This window comes from Bos mutus, chromosome 18 (assembly GCF_027580195.1).
Source record: "Bos mutus isolate GX-2022 chromosome 18, NWIPB_WYAK_1.1, whole genome shotgun sequence".
Classification (NCBI taxonomy): domain Eukaryota; kingdom Metazoa; phylum Chordata; class Mammalia; order Artiodactyla; family Bovidae; genus Bos; species Bos mutus.
In genome coordinates, this window is record NC_091634.1 from 4,586,786 (window position 1) to 4,613,808 (window position 27,023).

At 60.6% G+C, this 27,023-nt stretch overlaps 3 protein-coding genes across 10 annotated transcripts; 1 reads left to right on the top strand and 2 right to left on the bottom strand.

Annotated features, from left to right (window-relative positions):
• Nucleotides 1-982: 982 nt before the first annotated feature.
• On the bottom strand, nt 983-10,829 carry ZNF865 (zinc finger protein 865). Its single transcript, XM_070387110.1, is given in 7 exon segments — nt 983-1,557; nt 1,560-2,065; nt 2,067-3,216; nt 3,219-3,577; nt 3,579-3,648; nt 3,651-4,481; nt 10,674-10,829. Coding segments are annotated over 6 exon segments (3,114 nt in total). The 5' UTR covers nt 4,456-4,481; nt 10,674-10,829; the 3' UTR covers nt 983-1,333.
• A 1,624-nt stretch (nt 10,830-12,453) lies between these two features.
• ZNF524 (zinc finger protein 524) lies at nt 12,454-15,973 on the bottom strand. Of its 3 annotated transcripts, none has more exons than XM_070387120.1 (2): nt 15,952-15,973; nt 12,454-13,520 (listed from the first exon to the last, which is right to left on the bottom strand). In XM_070387120.1, the coding sequence occupies exon 2, from the start codon at nt 13,479-13,481 to the stop codon at nt 12,684-12,686; it is 798 nt and encodes a 265-aa protein (XP_070243221.1). In that variant the 5' UTR covers nt 13,482-13,520; nt 15,952-15,973; the 3' UTR covers nt 12,454-12,683. The 3 variants fall into 3 exon arrangements, with proteins under 3 accessions (XP_070243221.1, XP_070243220.1, XP_070243219.1); XM_070387119.1 differs by lacking the exon at nt 15,952-15,973 and adding an exon at nt 15,605-15,748; XM_070387118.1 differs by lacking the exon at nt 15,952-15,973 and adding an exon at nt 15,245-15,392.
• On the top strand, nt 15,954-21,081 carry FIZ1 (FLT3 interacting zinc finger 1). Of its 6 annotated transcripts, none has more exons than XM_070387112.1 (4): nt 16,110-16,165; nt 17,202-17,302; nt 17,605-17,962; nt 18,821-21,081. In XM_070387112.1, the coding sequence occupies exons 2-4, from the start codon at nt 17,223-17,225 to the stop codon at nt 20,000-20,002; spliced, it is 1,620 nt and encodes a 539-aa protein (XP_070243213.1). In that variant the 5' UTR covers nt 16,110-16,165; nt 17,202-17,222; the 3' UTR covers nt 20,003-21,081. The 6 variants fall into 6 exon arrangements, with proteins under 6 accessions (XP_070243212.1, XP_070243213.1, XP_070243217.1 ...); XM_070387116.1 differs by having other exon boundaries at nt 16,148-16,165; nt 17,202-17,306; XM_070387113.1 differs by lacking the exon at nt 16,110-16,165 and adding an exon at nt 16,172-17,069.
• Nucleotides 21,082-27,023: the final 5,942 nt, after the last annotated feature.

Sequence of the window (27,023 nt, forward strand, 5' to 3'; positions counted from 1 at the left end):
GAGTTGGTCTCCAGGTTTCAGTCCTGAGGCACCCAGGACTGTAGGTCCAGGGCTACTACGAACCTGCTAGGTATCCTTGGAGCCTTTCATCTCGGGACCTCAGCATCCTCGCCTGACAAGTGGGCTAAGTCAGCCTCACAGGGCATATATTTCACTGCTCTGAGGACCAAAATGGGGGCTGTGAAAGGGCTTCTGAGTTCCACAAAGTCACCCTGGAGGGAGACATTCTGTAAATGGGCTGTATAATAAACAGCCCTGGCTCACCAGCTCTCTTCCGGCTCATTTGAGGGCCAGGAACGTGTCCACTTCGTGTTTCCGGTGCTAAGTCACTCAGTCGTGTCCAACTTTTGCAACCCCATGGACTGCAGCCCGCCGGCTCCTGTCCATGGAATTTTCAGGCAAGAATACTGGAGTGGGTTGCCATTCCCTCCTCCAGGGGTCTTCCCGACCCAGGGTCGAAACCATGTTTCTTGACTCCTGCAATGGCAAGCAGGTTCTTCCCGCCAGTGCCAATGTTTCCCCAGTGTCCATCAAAGGGCTGGGCAGATGGGCCCTGGGAAATGTTGGCCGTGGAATAAACAAACCACAAAAGCATTCTGAAGGAACGGGGTCCAGGTACCTGGTCGGTTCCCAGAGCCATGACTTAACCTGTCTTGTTCTGCACGTGCTCCACTGGGAGCCCAGAGCCTGGACATGGTGAAGCCTCAGTGACTACCAGCTGATTGAGGAAAAGCAGAGAGAGGCAGGGCAAGGCAGAAGGTGTTGGGAAATCACCATCCCAGGAAGCTGAAGTTCTCAGCCTTCCGTTTGTCAGCGCTCAACCCCCTCCCCTGGGACGAAAGAAGGGACTCCAGCGGCCCTGTTGATAAGATTTATTATTCTCCGCTCTGTACAAGCCGCGTCTGCCCCCCCCCCCCCCCACAAACCAAGAGCACCCAGGCCCCCACCCCCGTGCCCTCCCGAACCGGCCGCGGCGCCGCTGTCCGGCCAGCTTGCCGGGGAAGGGGGAGAGGCTGTCCAGACCCGGCTCCACCCAGCTCACCGAGGGGGCTGCAGGCTGCTGGGGCAGGGGGGCTGGAGAGGGGTACACATCAGGGGTGGACGGAGGGTCGAGTTCAGTGTCCGATAGGAGGAGGAGAGGGCCAGGGAGGTCCAGGTGGAGAGAGGCAGGCTAGGGTCTGCACGACATGGGCCTTGGGGGAGGAGACTAGTCTGTCTTAAGTTCGGAAGGATGATGAATGGGAGGGCCGGCAGGAGGAGGTCCGCGTCCCCGAGGGACGAGTCCGGGAGGGGACGTCTGATGGGAGTGGCGATGGGGAGGCACACTCCCGGGTCAGGCGTCCTTCCCGGGCAACGGGCCGGCCCCTGCTCCCGGCCCCGCCAGGCCCTCAGCCTTGTGCGCCAGGCGGTGTTTCTTGAGGCCGTATGTGTTGGCGAACCCCTCGCCGCAGGAGGAGCAGCGGAAAGGCCGGCCACCCTGGTGGGCCGCCAGGTGCTTGCGGAAGTAGCCGGGATCCTTGAAGGCCTTGAGGCAGGCGGGACAGCGGAGCTCCGGGCGGGCGGCGTGGCTCGTCTTGCGCGCTGATGGCGCAGCACGGAGCTCAGGTAGAAGAAGCCCTTGCCGCAGTGCTCGCAGCGATAGGCGCGCTCGCCAAGGTGCAGCCGCTGGTGCTCCAGCAGGTTGGAGCGGTAGCGGAAGGTCTTGCCGCAGGCGCCGCAGCGCAGGGGCCGCGCCACAGCGTGTAGCCGCCGGTGCTCCGCCAGGCTGGACGACTGCGCGAAGCGCTTGGCGCACACGCCGCACTTGAAGGCGCGCTCGCCCGTGTGCACCACGCGGTGCTGCCGCAGGTACCAGGAGCGCAGGAAGCCGCGGCCACACACGCCGCAGCGGTAGGGCCGCTGCTCCGTGTGGCAGCGCTGGTGGCGCATGAGCAGGGCCGCCTCCCAGAAGCGCTTGCCGCACACCGGGCAGCGGAAGCCTCGCTTCTGCCGGTGGCTGCGCCGGTGCAGCAGCAGGTCGTAGGCGCCCGCGAAGCTCTGGCCGCTGAGGCCGCAGCCCAGGTCCGCGCACCAGGTGCACGTGCTTGTGGGTCACCAGGCCCAGGAAGTGCTTGAAGCTCTGGCCGCAGGTGGCACAGCTGAAGCGCCGGGGCCGCGCTGGCGCCCGCTGCCCCGCCGCCGCGGACCCACCAGCGTCCTCGCCCCCGGACACCCCGGCCAGCGCCGCCACGGCTGCCCCCACCTCCCCGGCCAGCCCGTTGTCCAGCACGGTGGCCGCGTCGGTGCCGCCGGAGCCCTCCGGGGGCTGGGCGCCGCCGGGCGCGGGCGGCAGCAGGCGCCCGGGGGCCGCCTGGTGCACCAGCTTGTGCCACATGAGGTTCTCGATGAAGCCGGTCTTGCCACAGGCGTCACAGCCGTAGGGCTTCTCGGCCATGTGCGCCTCCTTGTGGCTCATGACGTGGAAGAGATCCGGGAAGTGCTCGCCACAGTCCGAGCAGGCGTAGCTGAGCCCGTCCGCGGCGGCCCCAGACGCGGCTGAGCTGCTCGGGCCGGCCGCCCCCGCGGCGCCCTGGGCGGCGGGGAGGCCAGCGGCCCCGGCCAGGGCGCAGGGCAGCTGGAGCCGGTGCACTTGGCGGTGGCGCGTGAGGCTCTGCGGGTAGCCGAAGACCTTGCCGCAGAGTTCGCACTTATAGGGCCGCTCGCGGGTATGCACCACGTGGTGCTTGCTCAGGTGGAAGGACTCGCGGAAGCGCTTCCCGCACACCGGGCACTGGTGCGGCTTCTCACCCGTGTGGATCCGCTCGTGCCGCTTCAGGGTCTCGCGGCGCCCAAAGCCACGCCCGCAAATGCCGCAGCAGAACGTCTTGCCGGGCGTGCCGGCGCCTGAGCCCCCAGCCCCGCCAGGGCCGGCCCCGCCGAGCAGCAGCGGGTGGGCGCCCAGCAGCGGGACGGGCACGGCGCCGTACACCACTGCCGCGGCCGCCGCCGCCGCCGCCTTCTCGCCGTCTGAGGCGGGCGGGTCCGGGGGCAGCAGGTAGGGCCCCGGCGGGAAGGCGGGTGCGGGCGGCGCGCCGGGGGCCGCCGCGTCCTTGGGCGCGTCGGGGGCAGCGGGCGGGCCGTGCGCCGCCTTGTGGCGCAGCAGGCTCTGCGGCGCTGAGTAGGACTTGCCGCACAGCTCGCAGGGGTAAGCGGGCGCGGCCGAGAGGGCGCCAGCGTCGCCGCCTGGTGCTTGAGCAAGTAGGCGGCGTCGCGGAAGGCCTTGCCGCACACGCCGCAGGGCAGGCGCAGCAGGTCGGCTGAGTGCGTCTTCACATGGCGCTTGAGGCTCTCCCGGCGGTTGAAGCTCTTGCTGCACACGGAGCACGAGAAGGGCTTCTCGCCCGTGTGGATGATCTGGTGCTGGTGCAGGTGGCTGGGCTTCTTGAACACCTTCCAGCACAGCGTGCAGGCGAACGGGCCGTCGCCACCCCCCGCCGCCGCCGCCGTCCCCACTGGAGGGGCCACCCCGACGCCCGCGCCCGCGGGGGCCGCGCTGCCATCGGTGGGCGCGGCCGGGGGCCCAGGGGCGCCGGGAGGGCGCGGCAGGCGCTGGCAGGCCCAGCGGCGGAGCGGCGGTGGCGCGGCGCGCCGGCGCCGCAGCCGGCGCGCCCTGTGGCAGCGGCGGTGGCGGATAAGGCTGGACACGTGGTTGTAGGTGCGGCCGCAGACGCCGCACTCGTAGGGCCGCTCGCCCGAGTGCACGAGCATGTGCTGCACCAGGTGCGAGGACTGCTTGAAGGACTTCTGGCACACGCCACATGGGAAGCGCCGCTCCATCAGGTACTTGAGCCGCCGGAAGTAGCCTTTGTCGTCCTTGGCCGCGTCGCAGCCTGCTGTCCCCGCCGCCGGACCCGGCGGCGCCTGCGAGGCAGCGGGGAGTGGCCCAGGGGTCCCCGGGGGCGCGGCCAGCCCCGGTGCGGCCCCTGGCCCGGAGGCCGGCCCCCCGCGCTTCAGGTTCCCAAACAGGTGCTGGTGGCCCGAGAGGTCCACGATGCCCCACTGCGGGGCAGGGAAGGCCGTGTCGAAGATCGGGGGCGGCGGTGCCCCAAAGGCGGGCGGCAGTGGCGGGTCGGGCTTCTTGGCCTGGGAAGACGACGACGAGGACGAGGAGGAGGACGAGGACGAGGAGGACGACGAGGAGGGGGCCTCGGCCTTGGGCTTGAAGCTGGCCTGGGGCGGGTAGTCGTACTGGGGCGGCGGTGGCTGTGGCGGCGGCTGTGGCGGGGGCCCCGGCGCGCAGGGCAGCGCAGCTACCGCCTTGGCGTGCTCCCCGTACAGCTCCATGGGCTCGAAACGCTGGTGGTTGAGGAACTCCAGGAAGTCGAAGGGGTAGCTTTGGAAGTGGACCCCGTCCTCGCCCCCCAGGCCGCCGCTCCCGCCGCCCCCGGCACCGCTGCCCGCTGGGTTGGCCTCCATTCTGGGCGGCGGGGAGACGGGGGACCCTGCGGAGAAGAGAGCGGGGCTCAGGAGGCAGGGCCGCATGGGGTCCCCTAGCTGCGGGCACTAGAAGAGCCACAGGCACCAGCCGGGCTCCACCCCCCCACTATCTGTCCTCGCCCGTCGGTCCCTCTGTCCTTCCCCCGCAGCGAGTGGTCTTCCCCCAGGGCTCCGCTGGCACGCTGACTGACCTATCCCACTGGGCCTGCCGCCTCCTGCCCGCGACCTCTCTGGCCCTCGTCTCCTTCCTCCTCCAGAGATTCCCCCTCTCCCTTCTTCCCGCGGTTCCCACACATCTCCATCCATCCCCAACACCGCCGGCACGCCTTGTTCTGACTCTGGTCTCGGGCCCCTGTGAAACACTTTCAGGCCTCCAGGCTGGGTTGCCCAGGCCCTCTTCTCTGTAGCCCCCACCACCACACACGCACTAGCCCAAGCCCTGTGCTCCCAAACCCCTCAGGTTCTGCCTTTGCCAAAAGACAAGAACAGTTTCAATCAGAGTGGTTAAGAGGGTGGCCTGTGGAGCCACGATGCCCTGCTAGCCTCTCGCTGTGTGACCCTGGACAAGTTCCTGAACCTGTCTGTGCCTGAACCTCCCCATCTACACGTGGAGGTGACAAAGCATGTCCCTGTCTCCCAGGGCTGCTGCGAGGACCGGACAAGCTACGGTGGGTCCGGTGGACACTCGGGGCCCTCTGGGGATTCTCATCCTCATAGTAGGAACACAAAGTCAGGACAAACGGGGTGGGGGGGGGGGCGGGGGGAGAGCTGGGACGAGGGCCATGTGGGTAGTTCCTGCACTACCTACCAGGTAGGAAGGAGGCGCTGCCAGCCTGAGAGGAAAAACAAGCAACAGTAGGAAACATGCCGGGCCAGGGTTTAAGCCCCATCCCCATCCTGACCTATGCTTATAAAGGGGGCGCTGACCCCCAGAAGGAGGGGGACTTAAGGGGGCTGGCTGGCAGAGCTCGCTGGCCCAGTCCCTGGAGCTACGTGTACCTTCATGGGCATCACGCGCCTGGAAGGAGCCTGGTGGCAGGTGGTCCAGGAGCGGGGGTTCCCGCCCTCGCCCCTGGGGGCAACTCCTGCTCCCTCCACCCAGCAGTCGTTCTCTAAGCACTTTTCCAGGACCTCTCCTTCCAGACTGCAGCTGGCCAGCATCCGTCTGCCTCAATCCAGTGTCCCCTGCAGTTGATCTCAGCCTGACATCCACCAGGGGCCCCGGGAAATGCCTCCACTGAGCGGGTGGAGTGCCACGGGGAGAAGGGTCCGCCCGGTCAGGCGTGCTTCTTAGCCATTGTCCCCCCTCTGCTGGGGCCCAGGCCCTGCGGCCAGACCACCCCAGGGGCCAGTGGGCCCGTCCGCGCCACCTGCCCGTTGGGCTGCCTCTGTCCCCAGACAGGTGAAAGGTGAGTGCCTCCCCGACCCCTGCCCGGAGGTCAGTATTTTTAGCCTCCAGCTCCTGGTGTCCCTGGGTGCGACTCAGCAGCCCATGCCCTTCACACTCGGCTGGTTAATCTGATCTCCGTAAGGAGCAAAGGCGTGGCCAGGTGCTGGTGGAAGCCTGTGTGCGAAGCCGAGTCCAGGAGGCAGTGCTGGAGTGGGCTGGGGAGGGGACCGTGGGGAGGCATGTGAAGGATGGGGGGGTGGGTGGGTAGGGAGCTCCCCACGGGGGCAGGGCCGGGTCCCGGGATGAAGCCCCGCCCCACCCCCAAGCACACAGCTAAGGCTGCGGGGCGCTCCCCCAGGCCAGCACCCTCGGAATCCCCGCCATGACGCGCACGCACAAGGAGGTTCCCCGAGGAGGAGGAAGGTGAGGGTGGAACTGGGGGGACAGGAGCCTTACTTTGGGGGTGCTCTCTGGGTTATGAGGGGCGTTTCTACAGGGGCTGGGTGGGAGGGGGGTTACCTTCCTGAACACATGGCGGTGAGGCGGTGCAGCTGCTCCCTCCTGCCTGGACCCTCTTCCCCAGACCTCACGCCCCCTGCCCTAACCCCCTCTGCTCCGGGTCGATGTTGCCTCCAGGAGAGGGGACGTGCACCCCTCATCCTGCTGCACTTTTTTCACCAAAGCCACTGCTGCCAATATACTGCGCATATGTCCTCTTGCTGTCGCTTTACTGTCGGCTCTCCTCGCCTAAGACAGTGAAGACTTGGCCTGTGTGGCTCACCACTGGGCGCCCAGCACCTAGCACAGCGCCTGGCGCAGCGTGGCTACTCGGTAAGTTATTTGCTGAAATGTGGGAATTAAACAGCACCCTCCCTCATCACCAGTGGGAAATCAAATGGACAAAAATGGAAAAGTAACAAAAGTTAGATGCAGCTAAAGCTGGGCTCAGAGGCAAACTTGTAGCTGTTGGTGTCTACTGATATAAATTCGTTGAATAAAGGGAATCGACTGTGCTGAACAGTACTTCCGGGGTTGGCGGGGGGTGGGGGTGGGGTGGCAGCATTTAGCAGAGATGGAGCTGATATTGTCGAGGTGTGCCCAGGAGGATGAGTTCTGGTGGAAATGATGTCGTGAAGAGGGCCTCCAGGGCAGGTGAGATGCCGAAGGACTGCGGCTGAGAGATGCAGGCGGTGGGACTGAAGGACAAAACTGACCGGGCTCACAACTATTTCCACTGGGAAAGGAGCCACATTTCCTGTCTCCGGGGACCTGAGTCTTAAACTGCTGTCTTTCTAAGGGGAGATGTATGGTGTATTTCGTGCAGAGTGGCCTGAGGGGGTAGCCCCTCCCAAGGGGCAGGAGTCCCACAGCAACTGCAGTCACAGTCCTAACAACTCGTGTTTACTGTCTGATGGGTGTCATGTGGACCATCACCCTGATGCCTCCTAACGTCCTGTACATTACTGGATCCATTGCACAAGGAAGGAAACAGAGAAGTGGGAGGGGGCCTTTCCCCAAGGAGGGGAAAGCAAGTACTGGATTCCAGGCCCCTGATGCCCAGACCTGTGGGCCATGCTGGTGCAATAAAGCTGCCCTGTGATGAGATTCTCATCTGTAATGACAATAACAATGACACACAGTAACGGGGAGCCTGAGTGCTTCCTACGTGGCAAGTACCCTTTTAAATCCTTCATGTGTGTTGACTCAATGAGTCTTCCCAATAACCCTAGAAGATGGTTCAGATTATTAACCCCATTTTACAGAGGAAGAGACTGAGGGCCCGAGAGGTCAATTAATCTCCTAAAGTCATACCACCAACAAGTGGCAGGGCCAGGAATCGCAGGCCAGTGATGAGGTTCAAGAGGACATGCTGTTATCCTCACAACATGCTGTCTATCTTTTTCTATTTTTGTGGTAACAACTCATGGCTTGCAAGATCTTAGTTCCCTGATCAGGGATGGAACCTGGTCCCCCTGCAGTGAAAGCATGGGGTCCTAACCATTAGACCACCAGGGAATTTCCATGCTGTCTTTCAATCTCTCTCTCCAAAATAAAAATTTTTTAAAGCCTTCACTCCACTTTGTGCCGGAAATACACTCTGCCCACTCACTCTGCCGCCACACAACGCCAGGACTGGCCACTGGCATTTCCTCCATGCTACCAGCATCACACTGTTTTATGTGTCTTGTTTCAATCACACTCACAACAGACTCGCAAGATAAGCATTCCTGGGACTTCCCTGGTGATCCAGTGGTTAAGAATCTGCCTTGCAATGCAGGGGAAGTGGGTTCAATCCCTGGTTGGGGAATGAAGATCCCACATGCCGCAACTACGGAGCCCGAGCGCCACAACTAAGACCAACTGAGCCAAATAAATACGAAAAAAGGAAAAAGATAAGCTTTATTATTGTTCTCACTTAGTAGACAGAAGACTAAGACCGAACCATGTCACTGTTGCTCCTCTGCTCAAAACCTGCAGTGACATCTCAGAGGAGGTCAGAGAAGACCTCCACAGCCCCAGCTGCCTCCTGGCAGCTCTGGCCACATGCCGGCTCCATCGCTGCCCCAGGGCCTTTGCACAGGCTGTTGCTTCTGCCTGGAAGGCTGGGACTCCCATACATACGGCTCTCTCACCCCCTCATCTCCTTCACGTCTGCTCAGATGCTGTCTTCTCAACAGGGTGCTCCAAGACCACTATGACCTGTCACCCAGAGCAACATTCCTGCTCACCCCAGCCTCCTTCGCTTCTCTCCTTTCCAGTCAGTGCATGCGCGTGTGCGTCTGCAACCCTATGGACTGCAGCCCACAGGGCTCCATGCGGATTCTCCAGGCAAGAATACTGGAGTGGGTTGCCATGCCGTCCAGTCAGTACCACCACGTATGTTCTATTTGTTGCTGGACTGCCCCTCCTGGAGGTGGGCTCCAAGCAGGCAAGATTTGCATCTGACTTGTTCACTGGTCTAGCTCCAGCACTTAGAACAGGGCCTGTCTCGACAAATGTGTTAAATGAGTGACTGAATGAGGCCTGGAAATAGGGAGTGGTCTGCTCTGAGATATGAAGGCTAGTGCGAGCCAGGTTTCATGCTCTTAACCATTTCACTCCCGGGAGAGGGGAGCATTAAGGAGCCCCCCATCCCCCCTGGAGGACTGCAGCTGTCCAGGAGAGCAGTCTACACACCGACCTAACTTCTCGGTGCTGGGGGGACAGGGATCTCTTGAAAGAGGCCTTCCTGTCACTTCCTCTGACACTGCGGCCCTGCTATGCTCTTACCCTGCTGTATTTCTTTCACACAAGTATCTATATTTTGCTTTTTAATTGTCTGCCCCAGAGCTGGCATATGCACTCCACGAGGACAGGGCTGTCTGTTTTGTTCTCTGCTGCATCCCCAGTGTGTAGCAGGTGTTCATTGAACAGTTGTTGAACAAAGGAAAAGAATGAACAAATGAAGAATGCTCTGGGCTCCGCAGAGCTGATCAAGGCCAGGTGACTGATCACAATGCCCCCACCTCTGAAGCCCTGTGAGATCACACCGTCTCCCCCCTCATCCTCCCTTCCACTCCTCTGCTCCAACCTCACCACCTCCCCTGCTGCCCCTCCCATCAGCACGCTCACAGCCACCTCAGGGCCTCTGCCTGGGAACAATTCACCCAGATCTTTCCGTGGCGAGGTTGCCTGTGCTAATTCAGGTTTCACCTCTGAAGTAGCTCTTAAGGCTCTCAGAAAAACCCAGAAAACAGCACCGATCTTGTTTGCTTGCTTTTGATCTGTCTCAACCATACTGTAAAGACCCACAAAACAAAGACTGTATGGCTCTCTCCCCTTCACGCTGTACACCCTGGACCTGGAACAGCAAGTGCATATTCGTTCAGTGAAGAGTGAACGAATGCATGTCCAAGGGAAGAGGCGGCTGAAGCTGGGTCTTCCTTGGGGAGTCCAGGAGAAGGGGCGTGGGGACAAGCTGCAGGTGAGGATGTGAGCTGTTAGGGCCAGGGGCAGAGGAGCTTTCTGAGGGGAAAGCCTCACGTGGGGTTCCCTGGGAGGACCCCAGACAGGCGCTAACCCCGAGGAGGGCGGGGTGGGGGGTGGGGTTTCAGGGGAGCCTGGGGCTAAACCGGCAGCTATTCCTACCTGAAGGGGGGGAGGGTGTGTGAGAGCACAACTCTAGGGGGAGCTGTTTATGGAAGGGGGGAGTGAGGGTGTCGGTCATCGAAAGCAATATTCTCAAGGGAGATTATTGTGGGGAGGGGTGGGGGAGAAAAGGAAAAAAGGTATTTTGGGCGGCTGATCAGAATGCAATGTATTTTTACAGTAACGAAAGGGGCGTTGGGGGGGTGGTTAGGAGCTTTGGGGGCTGTTGTGCGTGGACAGAGAAAATAGGGGTCTGCTATAAAACACTAATACCACACTCTTGCGAAGCAACCTACAAGAATACCAAAGGGAGGGTTCACGGACAGCTGCTCTGCACGGGGACGAGCAATGCCGATGGCATTTTGGGGGCTGTCCTTCAGGAAGCAAAGACGGGGGGGCTGTGTAGAAAGGGAACCTATGAGAAAGCCTTAGTGGGGGGCCCTGGCAGCAGCTGAGGGATCGCCACGAATGAGAGCGCTCTGGTAGCTGTCCTGCACTGGGGGCGGTAATGGGGCGCTATCCGGAGTAGTCTTCTGGGGGAGCAGTCATGGGGGGGCCCCCAGCGAGGGCCGGGCGCGAGAAGCACTGATAGGAACGCTCTGGGAACCAAGACGGGCCAGGGCGGGACCCCCCGCCCACGCTGCCCCCGGGCCCCCGGGCCACGCGCCCCGTCACTCACCGGCGCCGGGGTCTCCGCCGGGAGGAGGCTGAGGAGGCGGAGGAGGCGCCGCCGCTCCGGGGAGACCCGAGGGCCCGACCGGAAGTGCCACCCCCTCCCCCTCCCCGGCAGCCCCGCGCCGCCCGCCTACCCGCCCGTCCGGAAGCGGAAATCGCGCCCGTCTCCGAGGCGCCGGCGTGGAGGAGCGGAAAGGGGAGGTGGCGGCGGAGACCGGGAAGGGGAAGTGCGCCTGCGCGCTGGCTCGGGGGCCGCAGGGACAGGGGGAAGCCGGCCCTGCTTCCGGTGGGCGAGCGGAGAGCAGTGCGCCTGCCCCTTCTTAGGGCACCGCCCACACGCCCCGGGCCCCTCGTTAAGCCACGCCCCTTATGCAAAATCAACGCCTAAGCCCCGCCCCAGCCCCGACGACTCCTCTTTCGGAGCTTATTTAGCATAGTCCCCGCTCACCGCCTCAGAACCCACCTTCGTCGACCCAGCCCTTGAAGTCTGCCCCGTACTCCCAGTCTCAAAGGCCCCCACTCTCTGGAAGCCCACCTCTCCCTGGTAACCCCCGCCTCTCGGAGCTTCTGGGGCCGAGCCACGCCCCTGAGCGTGAGCCCCGCCTTTTCCGCTCTCAGTATTTAAGCCCCCGCCTCTCTCACCGCTTTCACGTTCAATTGTTTCGCACTTCCAAAGCATTTCGCTAAGTCAGGGGGCCTGAAAGTGTGGCTTGAATACCTGCGGCAACGGCGCCACAGGAAATTCGTTAGAAATGTAAATTCCCAGCCCCCTACCCCAGATTCCCTGAATCACAGACCCTGGGGGAAGGGCCTAGGGACCTGCGTTTTAAAACACCCTTCAGGTGATTTTGACGCAGGCTGAAGTTTCGAACCACACAGCTTTACCACATTTTACACGGCCCCTCTCGTATACTCGCTCTAAGCCTCGCCTCTAACTCAGCCCCACTTCAAGCAGCTAAGCCCAAGTCTCTCCAGCCCTTCCTCCTAAACTCTGCTTTCCTCTGGGACTCTCCTTTGGTACTCCTCTCTTAAGGACCCTCTTCTCTCCCCTTGGCCTGCACAGCAGTTATATCCACCGCTCAGCATCCTCACAGTTCAAGTCCTACCTGTCCCAACACCTTGCTCTCCAGCAGTTTCCCCTTGAAGCCCCTCCCGTCGGATAAACCATCCATTCCCTCTAAACGCCCTGTTTCTGCCCACCAACCCGCCCACTTGCTTAAGCCCCTCCCCGTCCTCAGTCCCCTTATCCTAGGCCCCGCCCACAGCCATCACCTAACTGCGCAACGTCCTGACATCTGCAGGTCCAGGTCACTCCTTATCTAGTTGCTGCTACTGCTGCTAAGTCGCTTCAGTCGGGTCCGACTCTGTGCGACCCCATAGACGGCAGCCCACCAGGCTGCCCCGTCCCTGGCATTCTCCAGGCAAGAACACTGGAGTGGTCAGTCCAGCACGTAACCCTTAATTCCGTTGTGTCTCTGCAAACAGCTCCAGAACAAAGAGATGGGCCAAAGTGGTGAATAATTAGAATGGAATCTGGTTAGAATGACGCGGGGAACGGGGACTCGGGGTCACGTTTGCACCGAAGGTTCTATGTTTTACTTGAGTGGACATTAAAGGGAGTGCTTTGGGGTCCACTGGAGATGGGAGCGGCGGCAGAGGCTTCTCCCAACCCAGTCTTTAGCGCCAAGCTAATGAAGCACGTGGCATGGGGGTGGTGCAGCGGCAGAAGAGCATTGGAAGGGAGAAGGGGGCCAGCCCTGGGACCCTGAGGGAACACACACCAGTGGGCAGTAGGCAGAGATTTATTTCCACAGTCCCTGCCTCCACAGGCCTGTCAGTCCGGGGGAGGGTGGTAGAAGGCAGCAGGATCCAGAAGTTGAGGTCTGCACCCTCAGCCCACTCCCACAATGGGAAGACCACCAGACAAGGTGTCCCGGCCTCGCTGCCCAGGCCCCACGCCCGCGGCACACCCAGCTCTAAACCTGGCCGGGGGAGCGGTGGCCGGGGGTGTGGGTCAGGCCAGCTGTTTCCCCTCCAGCTCTTCTTCGTCGTCGTCGGCCCCTGCCGTGGCCGGGATACCGTCGTCGTCCCACTGCGCTTCAGGCTCTGGGTCCGGAGGACACAGAGGTGCCTCCATGGCCTCGGGGTGCTTGCGTTTGGCGTGGCGCCGGAGCGTGTTGGTCTCCATGAAGCGCAGCCGGCACACCGGGCACTGGTAGGGGCGCTCGCCGGAGTGGACGCGGTGGTGGTGGGCCAGCTCGCCCGCCTCTCGAAAGCGGCGGGGGCAGAGCGGGCAGCGGAAGGGCCGCAGGCCCGCATGGATGTTGCAGTGCCGCCGCAGGTGGCTGGACCGCTTGAAGGTCTTGCCGCAATCCTTGCACTCGTGCGGCTTCAGCTCTGAGTGTGAGATGCTGTGACGCTCCAGGTCGGAGAGGTAGGGGAAGGCCCGAAGGCACACCGGGCAGAAGTGCGGCGCCTTCTTAGGGCCGGGGCCGGAGCTCTCGGGCCCGCCGGCCACTGACCCTTCGGAGACCGTGTAGGGCACACCCTGATCATCGATCAGCAGGAGGTCACTGCTATCGCCGCTGCCCACCGGGGCGCTCACCCCCTGTGCCAGGGGGGGCTCCTGCTCTGACTTAGCAGGGCGACCCCGCTTGCGCGGGAGGGAGGCCTTGAGCGTCCGGTGGGAGGAGGTGGCCCCCCCAAGACTTCGGCCTCGGCGGCCCCGGGGAACAGGAGGCGGCAAGGCCAGAGGTTTCTCTTCTTCCTCAGGCAAAGGCGAAGGCCACGGGTCTGGGCTGGGGGTGTCCATTGAGCAGTGGGGGACTTGGGTCTGGGCACTGGAGCCGGGCTAAGAGAAGAGAGGGGCAGCCGTCAATGCAGGGTGGTCTGGACTAGCCCTAGTACCCCAGACAACTTCCTGGGTTCCAGTCCGGCGACCAGGGCATGGCTGACATCCGCTTGGACGCGCAATTAAAGCCAAGCTAGTGGGTAAAATAGCAGGATAATTCTGTACCAGTCGCTAAACACCTGAGCCCCACAGCCATCTCCCAGACCTCCCTGACTCCTAGACATTCAGGGTCAACCAGCAAAAATAAAGAAAACTCCTCCTGGGGGGACAGAGTCCAACTGAGGGTGCAGGCCAGTATTTGAGCCTCAGAACAGAGAGAAGAGCCAGCGAGGCCTCAGAAATGTTTTCTCTCTCTTCCTGACGAGGTGAGAGAAGGGGGGCGGGGTGTCAGGACTGGAAGAAAAAAGAAAGGGACTTGTCTGTTCCTGAGTTGTGGATAAGGATGTATGTCAGAGCTGTTAAGAGCCTGGGCTCTGGAGCCAGAGGTTTGATCAGAGCTCTGGAGCTCAGATTCCTGAGCTTGTCACTCTCTGTGTGGTGGCCTTGGGCAAGGCGCTCACCTCTTTGAGCCCCAGCTAAGCCTTTCCAAAACAGGGTATTTCCACCTACTTGCACAGACGTGCCATGAGGATAATATACGTAAAGTGTTCAGTACGCAGGGGGCTTCCCTGGTGGCTCAGACAGTAAAGAATCAGCCTGCAATGCAGAGGAACCGAGCTCCATCCCTGGGTAAGGAAGATCTCCTGGAGAAGGGAATGGCAACCCACTCCAGTATTCTTGCCTGTAGAATCCCATGGACCCAGGAGCCTGACGGGCTACAGTCCATGGGGTCACAAGAGTAGGACACGACTGAGCGACTAACACTTTCATACACAGAGGTCCTTAGGAGATATTAGCTCTTATCATGGCTTGTAACTAAGCTTTACACCAACCCTCTGAATAAAGGTGTATCACCTCCTTTTTGCAAATTTGGAAAACGAAGGCACAAGTTGCAACTCCCTCCACTGGTAAGCGGCCGGGTCAGGACTTGTTCTCAGAGACCCCGGTGTCTCAGGGAGTAATAAGAAATGGGCCCAAGGGACCTCATGAGGTCCCTTAGCCCTGCGTTTGAATCCAGCTCTGCTAACTAGCAAGCGGCCTTGCCTCTCCGAGCAAGTTCCCACCTCTGTAAAATGGACATAGCAGGGTTGCCGGTTGTAATAAGCACCAAACGATCTACCATCAGCAACACCACCAGGGCCTGGGACCAGGGAACTAGAGTGTACTAAAGCGCAGGGCGAGAGACACAGGTGCACCCCATTAGAGCAGGCACCCAGAGTGAGACCCACAGAAGGGCAGCCACTTCTCCGTGACCACACGGCTCCCTCTGTTGCGGGTGCCTAGGCCAGAACCCGGGTCTCTGGAACAGGGCCTAGACCCTCGCCCTCCTCCACCCGGGGCGCAGGCGCGCGCTCGGCCGGCGGCCCCGACCGCGCGGGGCGGGCCCTGCGGGGGCGGCGGCCAATGAGCGGCGCCGAGCCGCGGACGGCTAGGCCGAGCCAGGAAGGGGGTCTACGCGCGCGCGCGACCAGGCGGGCCGGCTCGGCGGGGCGCGAGGTCGGCGCGCGCGCCTCGGCGGTCGCGCGAGCCGGAGCAGGTGGGGGGCGCGCTCCAGGCGCGCACGGCCCCGGGCCTCCCCTCGCCCGCTCCCGTCCCCCCACCCGGGCCCCCCGCCTCTCGGGTACCTCATTTGCATGCCGCCTGGACTCGCGAGTGTGCGCGCGCGGGGGCGCGAGGCCGGCGTGCGGGAGGGGCGGGGGAGAGGGGGACCCTGCCTCCCGGCGGCGCGCGCGCGGCCCCGCCCCTCGGAGTGGACGGCCCGCCCCCGGCGCCCCCGCCCGGCCAGGCTCAGCCCGCAGGGAACAAAGGGCACGCGCTGGGTCCTAAGGGCCGTTCACGTCCCCATCGGCAGGCCGCTCCTGAGCACCCGCCGCTCTCGCTGGCCCCGAGCGGTAAAAAATTACCGTACCAACACATCCTACATAAACAGAAATATCATTCTCCCACAAAGGACCCAGCCGGGTGACCCAATAAAAGAAAGGTACCAAAAGGAGGAGAAGCGGGAAAATGGCGGCGGGTTCCCGTAGTTAACATGGCGCCCGACGGGCTTCAAAGCCCACTGGAAGAGTAAAGCACAAGATGGAGCCCGCTCTTTCCTTCTGTCTCTGTCGCAGGCGGCGAACTTCAATGTCTGTTTTTTCCTGATGCAACTCGACGTCCTACCCAGGAGAAGCCTGAGGCTGCGACGAGGGAATCAAATCTGCCCTCATCTTTGTTAACACCCACCAGCGTCGACAACGCCGGGATGAGGCCGCGCGCTCGTAGCTTGTTGCCCATAGTCTGTATGGTGCCGAGGGTCACCCTAAGTCCCGCCCCTTCCCCATGCCCTCACCCAAGATGGCGCCGCCCTGGCTTCTCTACCCTCCAGCAGCTGGGAAAGGGACGGGAAAGAAGGAGAAGGGAGGGCGGCGGGGAGGAGGGAAGCCAAGAAGGCGGGAGGAAGGGGGAGTGCGGGGGAGAAGGGAGCCGAGGCGGAAGTCGAGGGGCCCCCCGGGTGGAAGTGACGCTACCCCCGCTGCCCAAAATGTCGGCGCCCAGAGGGAGGTGTAAGTAATTAAAGAGGAAAGCCGACTGACTTTCCCGGCCTCCCGGGGCCGCCTCAGGGCTCCAGAAACCCCGCTCCGAGCGAGCAAGGTGGACTCGCCGGGCCGCGGGCCCAGCCAGACCTGCCCCCGCCTCGGGCTCCCGGGCCCGCACCTCAGGGACGGGGGGAGGGGCACAAAAGGCCGGCTCTCGGGGCCTGGGTCCCCGAGCAGACTGGGGAGGGGGGCCAGCCCCGCGGGCGACTGGGTGGGGAGGAGGCGGGACTTAGCGGCGCCGGGGCGGAGTGATGGCTACGAGGAGGCTGAGTGGGCGTGGTTTGGGGAGTGGGCGGGACTGTGGTCGAAGTGGGAGGAGCTTGGGCAAGGGGCGAGGTTTGACGAAGGGGCGTGGCTCCGGGAGAGTGGTAGGCGGGCCCTAGGTTGAAGGGTCCCCACTGAGGCTGAGTGGGGAAAAGGGTTCAGTGTGGAGGTGGGAGGAGCTAGGAGAAGGGGTGGAGTTTGTCGAGGGATGAAGCTTTCAGAAAGTGATGGGCATAGTGGAGGGGGGTGGGGTTTAAGCGTGTAATTTGGGGGCGTCTTTAGTGGAAATAGCAAGTCTTTATAACTGCAGGTGAAATGACTTAGAGAAGATGGGGAGAGTGTCAGAGAGGAACGGCTGAGGTGGCAAGAGAGGGAGAGTGATGGGGCCTTGGAAAGAAAGGGGTTTACATAAAGCCTGAGCTTAAGGAAAAAGCGGGATTTAGGAGGTGGATCTTGGAGAAGAGATGGGGACTTCAAGAGGAAGCTCGGAGGAATGTAGCAGACAGCAATTAATCAAAACAGCTTAGCTGTTGAATCTTTGCTGTGCGGTCAGTAAGCACTTGGCGCGTGTGGCCACAATTTTGCTTAGTCCTCACCACCTCCTGAGGTAGGTCCTCCTAGTATCCTATTTTGTGGATGGAAATAGAATCGGTTGGTTTTTTCGAGGATAGTCATGGTCACCCTGGAAGGTTGATTCATATGCCCTTAACCCAAAATCTTTGTTCTCTCACTGGCTAAGAATGTCAGCCTTCCTCCGAAGATGACTTTCATCTTCAAAGAAGAGAGGGGGTGGCTTTCAGAAATACAACAGCCTTCGGGAACAAGGAGACTTTGGAAGGAGTAGGTGGGGCCTGAGTGCGAGTGGGCGGGGCTTAACCACAGTGGGTGGGGCTTGGAGCAGGGTGGGAGTCCAGCTTAGAAGTGATTGGGAAGACAGGCAGATGAGTGGGGGGCGGGGGTCCAAGGAGAGTGGGAGGGGTTTTAAGAGCAGTGGGTGTGGCCTTTGACAGATGGGCGTGGTTTAGGAGTTAGTCCCCTGGGTTTCTAGGGACAAGTGGCTGGTCTCTGAGTCCAAGGAGCCTAATTGGGGAGGCTGATGGGGAGGTGACTCCCTCACCCCGCTCCATGTCTCCCTGCTCCAGAGAGAGCCCCCACCCGCCACTGCCCTTGCACCGCGCCGCCATGGATGACGTGCCGCTGCCAGCTCCCCCGCTCCCCGCCCGGGCCCCGGCCCCGGGCCCAGCTCCGCCCGCTGCTGCCCCCCGCGTCCCGTTTCACTGCAGTGAGTGTGGCAAGAGCTTTCGCTACCGCTCGGATCTGCGGCGCCACTTCGCTCGGCACACTGCGCTCAAACCCCACGCGTGTCCGCGCTGCGGCAAGGGCTTCAAGCACAGCTTCAACCTGGCCAACCACCTGCGCTCGCACACCGGCGAGCGACCCTACCGCTGCTCCGCCTGCCCCAAGGGGTTCCGAGACTCCACCGGCCTGCTGCATCACCAGGTGAGTCCTGCAGGCCGGCCCTAGGCTGGCCTCGCTGTGCTGGACTTGCCCTCAGAGTCCCGGAGACCCACTGTGGGCAGTAGCAGACAGCTGGCCCCTGAGAATTTCTCTCCCTCCCTCCCCATCAAAGCATCCTGACCAGTGAAACCATGAGGTGTTTCTCTTTGAGTCACCACCCAACCCAGGAACTAAAATATTCACAGTAAATCTGCCCCTCCCCTGTCCTGTGCTTCTGCTCATATGCCAGCATCTGCAACTTTGTGTTCATCTTCCCGTACCGTTTTTCAGATAGATTTACCATATATGTACTTAATTCCTTTACTCAGCAATTATCTATCAACTGATTTCCCAGTTCCCAACCCCGGGGCTACCAGGATGAAATCAATAAAGTCCGTGCCTTCGGAGAACTTACATTCCATTGAAAGTGGCCCATAGCCAGGTAGACAATCAGCAAATTCACAGGCGAGGGTGATCTAGAAAGGAAGAGATTTGGGGAAGGAAGTTAAAACAGCAACAGCACTAATAACCATCTGCTGTGAAGGAGAAAAGGGGGAAAGCTCTGGGCTACTAGACAAGGTAGGAAAGTCAGGGCAAGGTGATGGTGCAGCTGAGACCTGAAGGAAAAGCAGGAATTCGCCGTGCGAACAGCATATCAGGAAAAGGGAACAGCCAGTCCTGAGGCTGGAGGGACCAAAAGAATGCGGACAATGGCTGGACGCAGAGAATGAGAGGGTCGCAGCTAGATCCTGGCCCGGTGGACCTGGCCGGAGGCTTCCCCCGCGTCCCTTCGGGAGGCCAAGACTCTGTCCCCGGGGCCAGACTCTCAGCCCTGCCGGGCTCTCCCTCCTGCCCTTGCAGGTCGTCCACACTGGTGAGAAGCCCTACTGCTGCCTCGTCTGTGAGCTCCGCTTCTCCTCGCGCTCCAGCCTGGGCCGCCACCTCAAGCGCCAGCATCGTGGGGCGCTCCCGTCCCCGCTGCAGCCCGGCGCAGGCCTGCCCGCCCTGAGCGCGCCCTGCTCGGTCTGCTGCAACGTGGGGCCCTGCTCGGTGTGCGGGGGCTCAGGGGCGGGCGGGGGCGGCGCCGGCGGCGAGGGTCCAGAGGGGGCAGGCGCCGGCGCGGGGGGCTGGGGGCTGGCTGAGGCCGCGGCGGCTGCAGCGGCGGCCTCCCTGCCCCCGTTCGCTTGTGGCGCGTGCGCGCGGCGCTTCGACCAGGGCCGTGAGCTGGCGGCCCACTGGGCGGCGCACACCGACGTGAAGCCCTTCAAGTGCCCGCGCTGCGAGCGCGACTTCAACGCGCCCGCGCTGCTGGAGCGGCACAAGCTGACCCACGACCTGCAGGGCCCTGGCGCGCCCCCGGCTCAGGCCTGGGCCCCCGGGGCCGCCGGCGAGGGCGGCGAGGCTCAGCCAGCCTGGGACGGCGGGCTGCTCCTGGGCCGCGCCGGGGGCGGCGTGCCTGAGCTGGGGGTGCTGCTCCCCGAGGGCGGCGGCGAGGCGCCCGCGGAGCCGTCGGAAGACACGCTGTACCAGTGCGACTGCGGGACCTTCTTCGCGTCGGCGGCGGCGCTGGCCAGCCACCTGGAGGCGCACTCGGGCCCCGCGGCCTACGGCTGCGGCCACTGCGGGGCACTATACGCGGCGCTGGCGGCCCTGGAGGAGCACCGGCGCGCCAGCCACGGCGAGGGCGCGGGCGCAGGCGCGGGCGGCGCAGAGGCGGTGGCAGCGCCTGCCCGCGAGGGGGAGTCTCCGTCCGGGGAGCCCGCGTCTGCCTCAGGCCGCGGCAAGAAGATCTTCGGCTGCTCCGAGTGCGAGAAGCTGTTCCGCTCGCCGCGCGACCTGGAGCGGCACGTGCTGGTGCACACGGGCGAGAAGCCGTTCCCGTGCCTGGAGTGCGGCAAGTTCTTCCGTCACGAGTGCTACCTCAAGCGCCACCGGCTGCTGCACGGCGCCGAGCGGCCCTTCCCCTGCCACGTCTGCGGCAAGGGCTTCATCACGCTCAGCAACCTCTCCAGACACCTGAAGCTGCACCGGGGCATGGACTGAAGCGGCCAGGCCTGCGCCCCGCTGTCCGACCTCCCCTCCCCGGCGGGCTGGACTCAGGGCCCGGCCCCGGGGACCTAGGGACCACGAGGGAGGCCCCCCACTGGCCCTCCAGAGCCAGGCACGAGCCCTGGGAAGAGGGGACCCTGGCTGGAGGACAGGGGACCACCCAGCACCTGCACGGGCCCCTGAGCTGGTGGGCGGCAAGACTAACCTCAAGGGTCTGGGATCTATGGAGAGACTCCTAACCTCGAGGCCCCTGGAACACGTGCTGACCACCCCCAAGTCAATCGGCCTCTAAGATGTGGGGACCTGGGGATGACAAAGGGGTCTCCACAAGTCCTTCTCCTCTTGAAGGCCCTAATAATAAAAGATGGGCACCCCCTTCCCCACCCCAGGGAAGACTGCCCCTCTTCCTAAGAGCCATCATTCCAACCACCTAGATCTGGAGAATGGGGGCAACCATGTCCCCGGATTTCCCTGGATCCCCCCCAAATGCTACCCACCAGGAGTCACTGGTGCCCCCAGATAACAGATATAGCCGGAATCTGCCTCCTCCCCTGTCACTTATACCCTGTGCGGAAAGAGGACCAGGGTAGTTGCCCGGTCTCACTCCCCTACTGCGGAATGGATGGACCCTAATGATCTTCCCCGCCCCTCAAAACTTAGAATAGGCTGGTTCAGAATGCGACACCCCCCGCCCCCGTAGGATGGACTGATCCGGATGCACGTAGACTCCACCCACTGTCCACTGGAATGGGCGGGTGCGGGTTGTGGCCTGCGCCCCACCTCCTCAGAGTGAATACGGCAGACATTCCTCCCCTCCCTCCAGCGTGGGGGCCGATCCACGTCATTCCCCTCTCTGTGAGCTCAAGAGTGGGGCGTGGGGTTCACCGGGGTATCTCTCGCTCTGCTGTAGCACCTGTCTTTCCATCTCTTGTCAGTTTGTCTCTGTGTTCTTCCCAGCGCCAAGGGGAAGGGGGATTTGGCTGGGGGGATGTCCCCTGTGAGCCTTGACCTCGCCCCCTCGCCCCACTCCCTAGCTTCTCCTGGACCCCAATAAACGCTGTCCTTTCAGCCACTCCCGTCTCATGTCCTGATCCTTGGTTTTTAGGGATGTGGGGGCTTCTCCCTCCCTGAATTAGGGCAGGGAGACAGACAAAGACAGAGCTTTCCTTTCGCCCGAGACATTCGAGTCCTCCACTCCCTCACAGAGACTGCCTGCCACCTCGTGGCATGTGAGAATCTTAATTTTCCCAATCAGGGATCGAACCCGTGTCCCCTACACTGGGCGCGTGGAGGCTTAACCACTGGACACTGCCAGTCCCAGTGTATGACCCTTTTAATGTCAGGGATGGTTTAGATCTCATCCGGGTGGAACCCTGCCTCTGAAAAGCAAAACCCATCCCCAACGGATGGACATGGCCCCTGGGACCAGACACACGCTTTAGAAACCCTCAATCCCACAGCACACACCCCCTAAACACCTAAAGGCCCCTCCCCTTAGGTGCTGTCTCCCAGGCAACCAAATATGTCCCTTAGAGTCCTTACCCTAGATTAGGATCCGCCCATCTGAGAGTGAGCAGACTTTCCACACTGTCTTCTACACACTAAATTTTATTCCTATACTGAGTGCCAGGCACTGTAATTCCCCCTGGGGATCCAGCAGCGAACAAAATTACTCCCTAAGAAAACAAATGGCTGGGCTGTGTCACCGTAGGTGGAGTGGTCTGGTGTGGGGAGCGGGGGTGTTTCTCTGCAGAGGTGACACCTGATCTGAGACCAGAAGGGTGAGGAGGGGCCGGCCAAGTGGACAGCTAGGTAAGCACAGGAGGGGAGGGGGTGGTGAGAGGAGGTGGAGAGGTGAGCAGGAGTCAGGGCACGCAGACCCTTGGCTGACATAGGCATCTGACTGTGCTCCGTGGACACTGATAAGCACGACTGTAAGTGTGAAGGGATGCGACCGATGCTGCACTTTCCAAGGGTCCCTCTGGCTGCTGAGTGGAGAAGGGGGCTGAGGAAATGCAGAGCAGGCTACTGCAGTCCACCAGGAGAGAGACGTGCAGGCTTGGAGCCGAGCGGTGGACAGAGCTGGGGGGGCCCCGAAATGAATCCTGGAGGTGGGATGTGGGAGGGTGTGTTGTGTGTGTGCGTGTGTTTAATGGAAAGGGAGGAATCCGGGCGGGGGCTGGTTTCATGGTGGGGCCAAAAACGTAGAGAAAGCAAGTTTAGGTAGTGGCTAGGGGGTCACGAGTGCCATCTTGAGCTTCTTAAATTTGAGATGCTTGGGAGGTGGTGGTGTTCAGTCGCTAAGTCATGTCTGACCTCACGAACTGCAGCACGCCAGGCTTCCCTGTCCTCCACTATCTCCCAGAGTCTGCTCGGACTCCTGTCCATTGAGTCAGTGATGCCATCCAACCATCTCATCCTCTTGACCCCTTCTCCTGCCCTCAATGGCAAGCTTTAATAAGGCTCTGCTATTGATAGGCATGAACCCTAGAGAAACCTTGAACTCAGAACCACTGAAATACTCATTGATATGATCTGAGTGTGTTCCACAAAATTCTTATGTTGAAATCTTAGTACCCAATGAATGTGATGGTATTTGGAGGTGGGGGCCTTTGGACGGTGCTTAAGTCATGAGGGTGGAGCCCCCACGAATGGGATTCATGCCTCATAAAGGGCTTCTTTGTAACTGAAGGGACTCCAGAGAGACTGTAGCCCCTTCCACCCCATGAGGACACAGCGAGAAGGCACAGCAGTGAACAAGGACCCTCAGCAGAAGGCAAATGCTAGCACCTTGACCTTGGACTTTCAGTTTCCAGAACTGTGAGCAATAAACTTCTGTTGTTTATAAGCCACCCAGTCTGTGGTATTTTGTTATACTAGCCTGAATGGACTAAGACATTCATCACCAATACAGTGAATAAATAAAAGGTGGTATATTTATCCAGGCTTCCCTCGTGACCCGGATGGCGAGGAATCCTCCTGCAATGCAGGAGACGGGGGTTCAATCCCTGGGTTGGGAAGATCCCCTGGAAAAGGAAATGGCAACCCACTCCAGTGTTCTTGCCTGGAGAATCCCATAGACAGAGGAGCCTGGTGGACTACATGGGTCCACACAGTTGCAAAAGGGTTGGACGTGACTTATCGACTGAACAACAACAACAACAACAACAGATATTATGCTATGAAATACTATAGGGACTTCCTTGAAGGTCCAGTTGTTAAGAATCTGCCTTGCAATGCAGGGGACACAGGTTCCATCCCCAGTGGGGGAACTAAGATCCCACATGTCTTGAGCACCTAAGCCCACATGCCACAAGGAACCTGCCCTAACAAAGACCCAACCCAGCCAGATAAATCCATAAACACTATACAGGAAGATAATGCATGAGTACAGAGACACACAGTTTCACAAGGGAAAGTTACAAAGAAGCCAGGCCTAAGAAACCAGATAGGTAGAGTCCTTTTCGTATCTACCACATGGAAGCAGCAAAACTGAACTGTAATGTTGTTTAGGACGCCCTGTTGGTATGAGCCATCTAGAGGAAAACTTTTATTTTCCCCTGTAAAACTCACAACAGTGTGGATAGATGGGTTAAGCTCGGGGTGGGACATAGTGGAACCTTCTATGGGGCTCTGGGGCGGCTGCCAACATTCCTTTTCTTAATCTGATGATTATTTTATAATTCTTTGTTAAATTGTGCGTTTTTATCATGCCCTTTACACCGATACGTCTTATACTTCACACAGAAAAAAACATTTAAAGGAAGGAAATAAGTTTGAGAGCAAACAAGTGGGAGTTTGTCATTCAAGAAAGACGTTTTGCCTGGAGATCCACACGTGCCCACTTGGAAAGGTGGCAGGTCGGCCCCTGGGAATGCTCAACCTCTCCTCTCTACCCCCACTATTCAGCAAGGGGAAGCAGACTCACCCATTTGAGGTAATATATATATATATACACATATTCCTCCGAGTTGGAAAAACAAGACCCACCTCCTTAGGTACAGGTACCGCCCCCAGGGACAAGACCTGCCCACTTGGAGACCCGCTCGGCCTGCAGAGCCGAGGGCCTGGAAACGTGCCAGGGTTGTCATGGAGACGCCCGCCTGGCAGTAGGGTGATGAATAGGGACCTCCCTCCCACCTCACCTGCACACCAATCCTTTCTCTTCTGAGACGGTAGCGAAAGGAACTCACCCCCTTTCCCGAATGCTCCCCAGTGCCAGGGGTGGCCTGGACCTGGTCCCCTACTCGCGACACGGAGACCCCATTTTATCGATGTGCTCATTGAGGCTCAGAGGCTGAAAGGGTGGGTTTTACCCTGGGGGCGATCTCAGCTATTCCGGAGCATCACTTACTAGCCAGACGCCGGCGACTCCCACGCCTCTGTGGGCGGCGCTGACTCCCGCGCGCAGACCCGCTCACCTGCGCTCCGCATCTCCCCGCTCCCCATGGTAGTCTTCCCTTCCCGGGCGCCCCAACTGCAAAACCGCGTCCTTCTCACCTCGCGTCCCTCTTTGTGTGCGCGCTATCAGTCGTGTCCCACTCTTTGCGACCCCCTGGACTGTAGCCCGCCAGGTTCCTCGATCAAAGGATTTTCCAGGTAAGAGTACTGAAGTGCGTTGCTATGCCCTCCTCCAGGGGATCTTCCCCACCCAGGGATCGAACTTGCGTCTCTGAACGTCTCCTGCATTGGTAAGTGGGTTCTTTACCACTAGCGCCGCCTGGGAAGCCCCTCGGCCCTCTTTATTCACCTATAAATATCGCTCGACGTGCGACGCTCACTAGGGTAAAGCAGGTAAACAAACAGGTGAAGAAACCCCCGCCCTCGGGCGTTTATATTCCAGTGAAAGGGGAAATAGGCAATCAGTGGGCAACTGATACACAGACTAATATTTGTAATACGTACAATGTTGAAAATTAGGGCCAAGAAAGGACTAGATGGTGACAGGAGAGCTCTTAATTTTTATTTATTTATTTGAACGCGCTGCGCAGCTTGTGGGAGGGATCACAGTTCCCCCATGAGGGATCAAACCGATGCCTCTGCCATGGAGGCGCAAAGTCCTAACCACTGGGCTGCCAGGGAATTCCCAAAAGGGCTACCTGAGCTAAGGTGGACGGGACAGATGTCTCTGAGGAGATCTGTAAGAAACGAGGGAAGTAAGGAAAACATGATGGTAACCCAGGAGAGGGCTTCCCAGGTGTAAAGAATCCGCCTGCAGTGCAGGAGAAGCGGGTTCGATCCCTGGGTTGGGAAGATCCCCTGGAGAAGGAAATGGCAACCCACTGCAGTATTCTTGCCTGGAGAATCCCATGGACAGAGGAGCGTGGCGGGCTACAGTCCATGTGGTCACAGAGTCGGACACGACGACCTAGGAGAAGAGCATTCCAGGCAGAAAAGTGCGCGTGCAAAGGCCCTGAGAGTGAACGAGCCAAGAGCGCGGTAAGGATGGAGCAGAGGGAGAAAGGCTGGAACCCGTTAACGGAGGCTCCAGGGTTCAGGTAGGTAGGGCGGGGAGCGGGGGTGTAGGTGAGGTAGGTGAGGAGGAAGAGGTGAGAGCCCCGGGACCGTGTTCAGCGCGGGAGCAAAAGAGATTGCGGTTTCCGAGTGCTGGAGGCAGGACTCCAGGGAGGGGCGGGGCCGCGATGCAGGGAAGCCAATGAGGAGGCGGCGGCGGCGGGAGTAGCACCCAGAAGGGCAGCGCTGGGCCAATCAGCACCAGGCCCGCCCCCAGGCCGGGGACACAGCCCCCTACCCGGGACCCCGCCCCCTACCCCTGCCCGAGCCGGCCCCGCCCCCTGCCCGGGGACACCGCCCCCAGCCCGAGCCGGTCCCGCCCCCTGCCGGAGCCGGCCCAGCCCCCGGCCCGCGGACCTCGCCCCCAGCCCGAGCCGGTCCCGCCCCCTGTCCGGGAACCCCGCCCCCAACCCGAGCCGGCCCAGTCCAGGCCTCCTCACTCACCTGGACCTGGGCCCCGCCCCTCCCTGCTCCTCTCCTCCATCTCCCCTGCATCCGGCCGGGCCTCCGCGCGGGTCCCACAGGAATTTCTCTAAAACACTAATCGGATCATGTGACTCTCCAGTTTAAAACCTTTTCAATAGCTCCTCAGTACACTCGTAATGCGTCCGGCCTTCAGCCTGGACTGGGAGGCCGGACGTCCTTGCTCGTGTGGCTCTCGCCATGCCCCCATCCAAGGCCCCACGTGTCCCCTCAAGGCACGGATTCCCACGGCCGCCGCCTGCACATATGGACAGCACGCTGATCCCTCTGAAACTGCTTTCCCTCACCTTCATTCCTGAATTCGTTTCTTTCTTTTATTTAGGAAAAAATACTTTAAGGCCTTAAAATATATATAATAAAATAATAGCACACACACCTAGGTATGTACCCAAAAGAATTGAAAACAGCCATTAAAACAAAAACTTTACACGTAACGAATGCTCCTAACAGTACTGTTCACAACAGTCCAAAGGTAGAAACTACCTAAGGTTCATGAACAAATGAATGGGTAAACAAAATACAGTAACCCATACATGGAATATTCAGTTCAGTTCAGTTCAGTCGCTCAGTCGTGTCCAACTCTCTGCGACCCCATGAATCGCAGCATGCCAGGCCTCCCTGTCCATCACCAACTCCCGGAGTTCACTCAGACTCACATCCATTGAGTCAGTGATGCCATCCAGCCATCTCATCCTCTGTCGTCCCCTTTTCCTCCTGCCCCCAATCCCTCCCAGCATCAAGTCTTTTCCAATGAGTCAACTCTTCGCATGGAATATTACTCAGCCATAAAAAGAATGAAGCATTGGACACACAGCACACATACGTGGTGACACATGGATACTAATTGGCTTGCCAATGCAAGGGACACGTGTTCAATCCCTGGTCTGAGAAGATTCCACATACCATGGAGCAACTAAGCCCTTGAACCACAACTATTGAGCCTGTGCTCTAGAGCCCATGAACTGCAACTACTGAAGCCTGCATGCCCAGAGCCTGTGCTCCGCAACAAGAGAAGCCA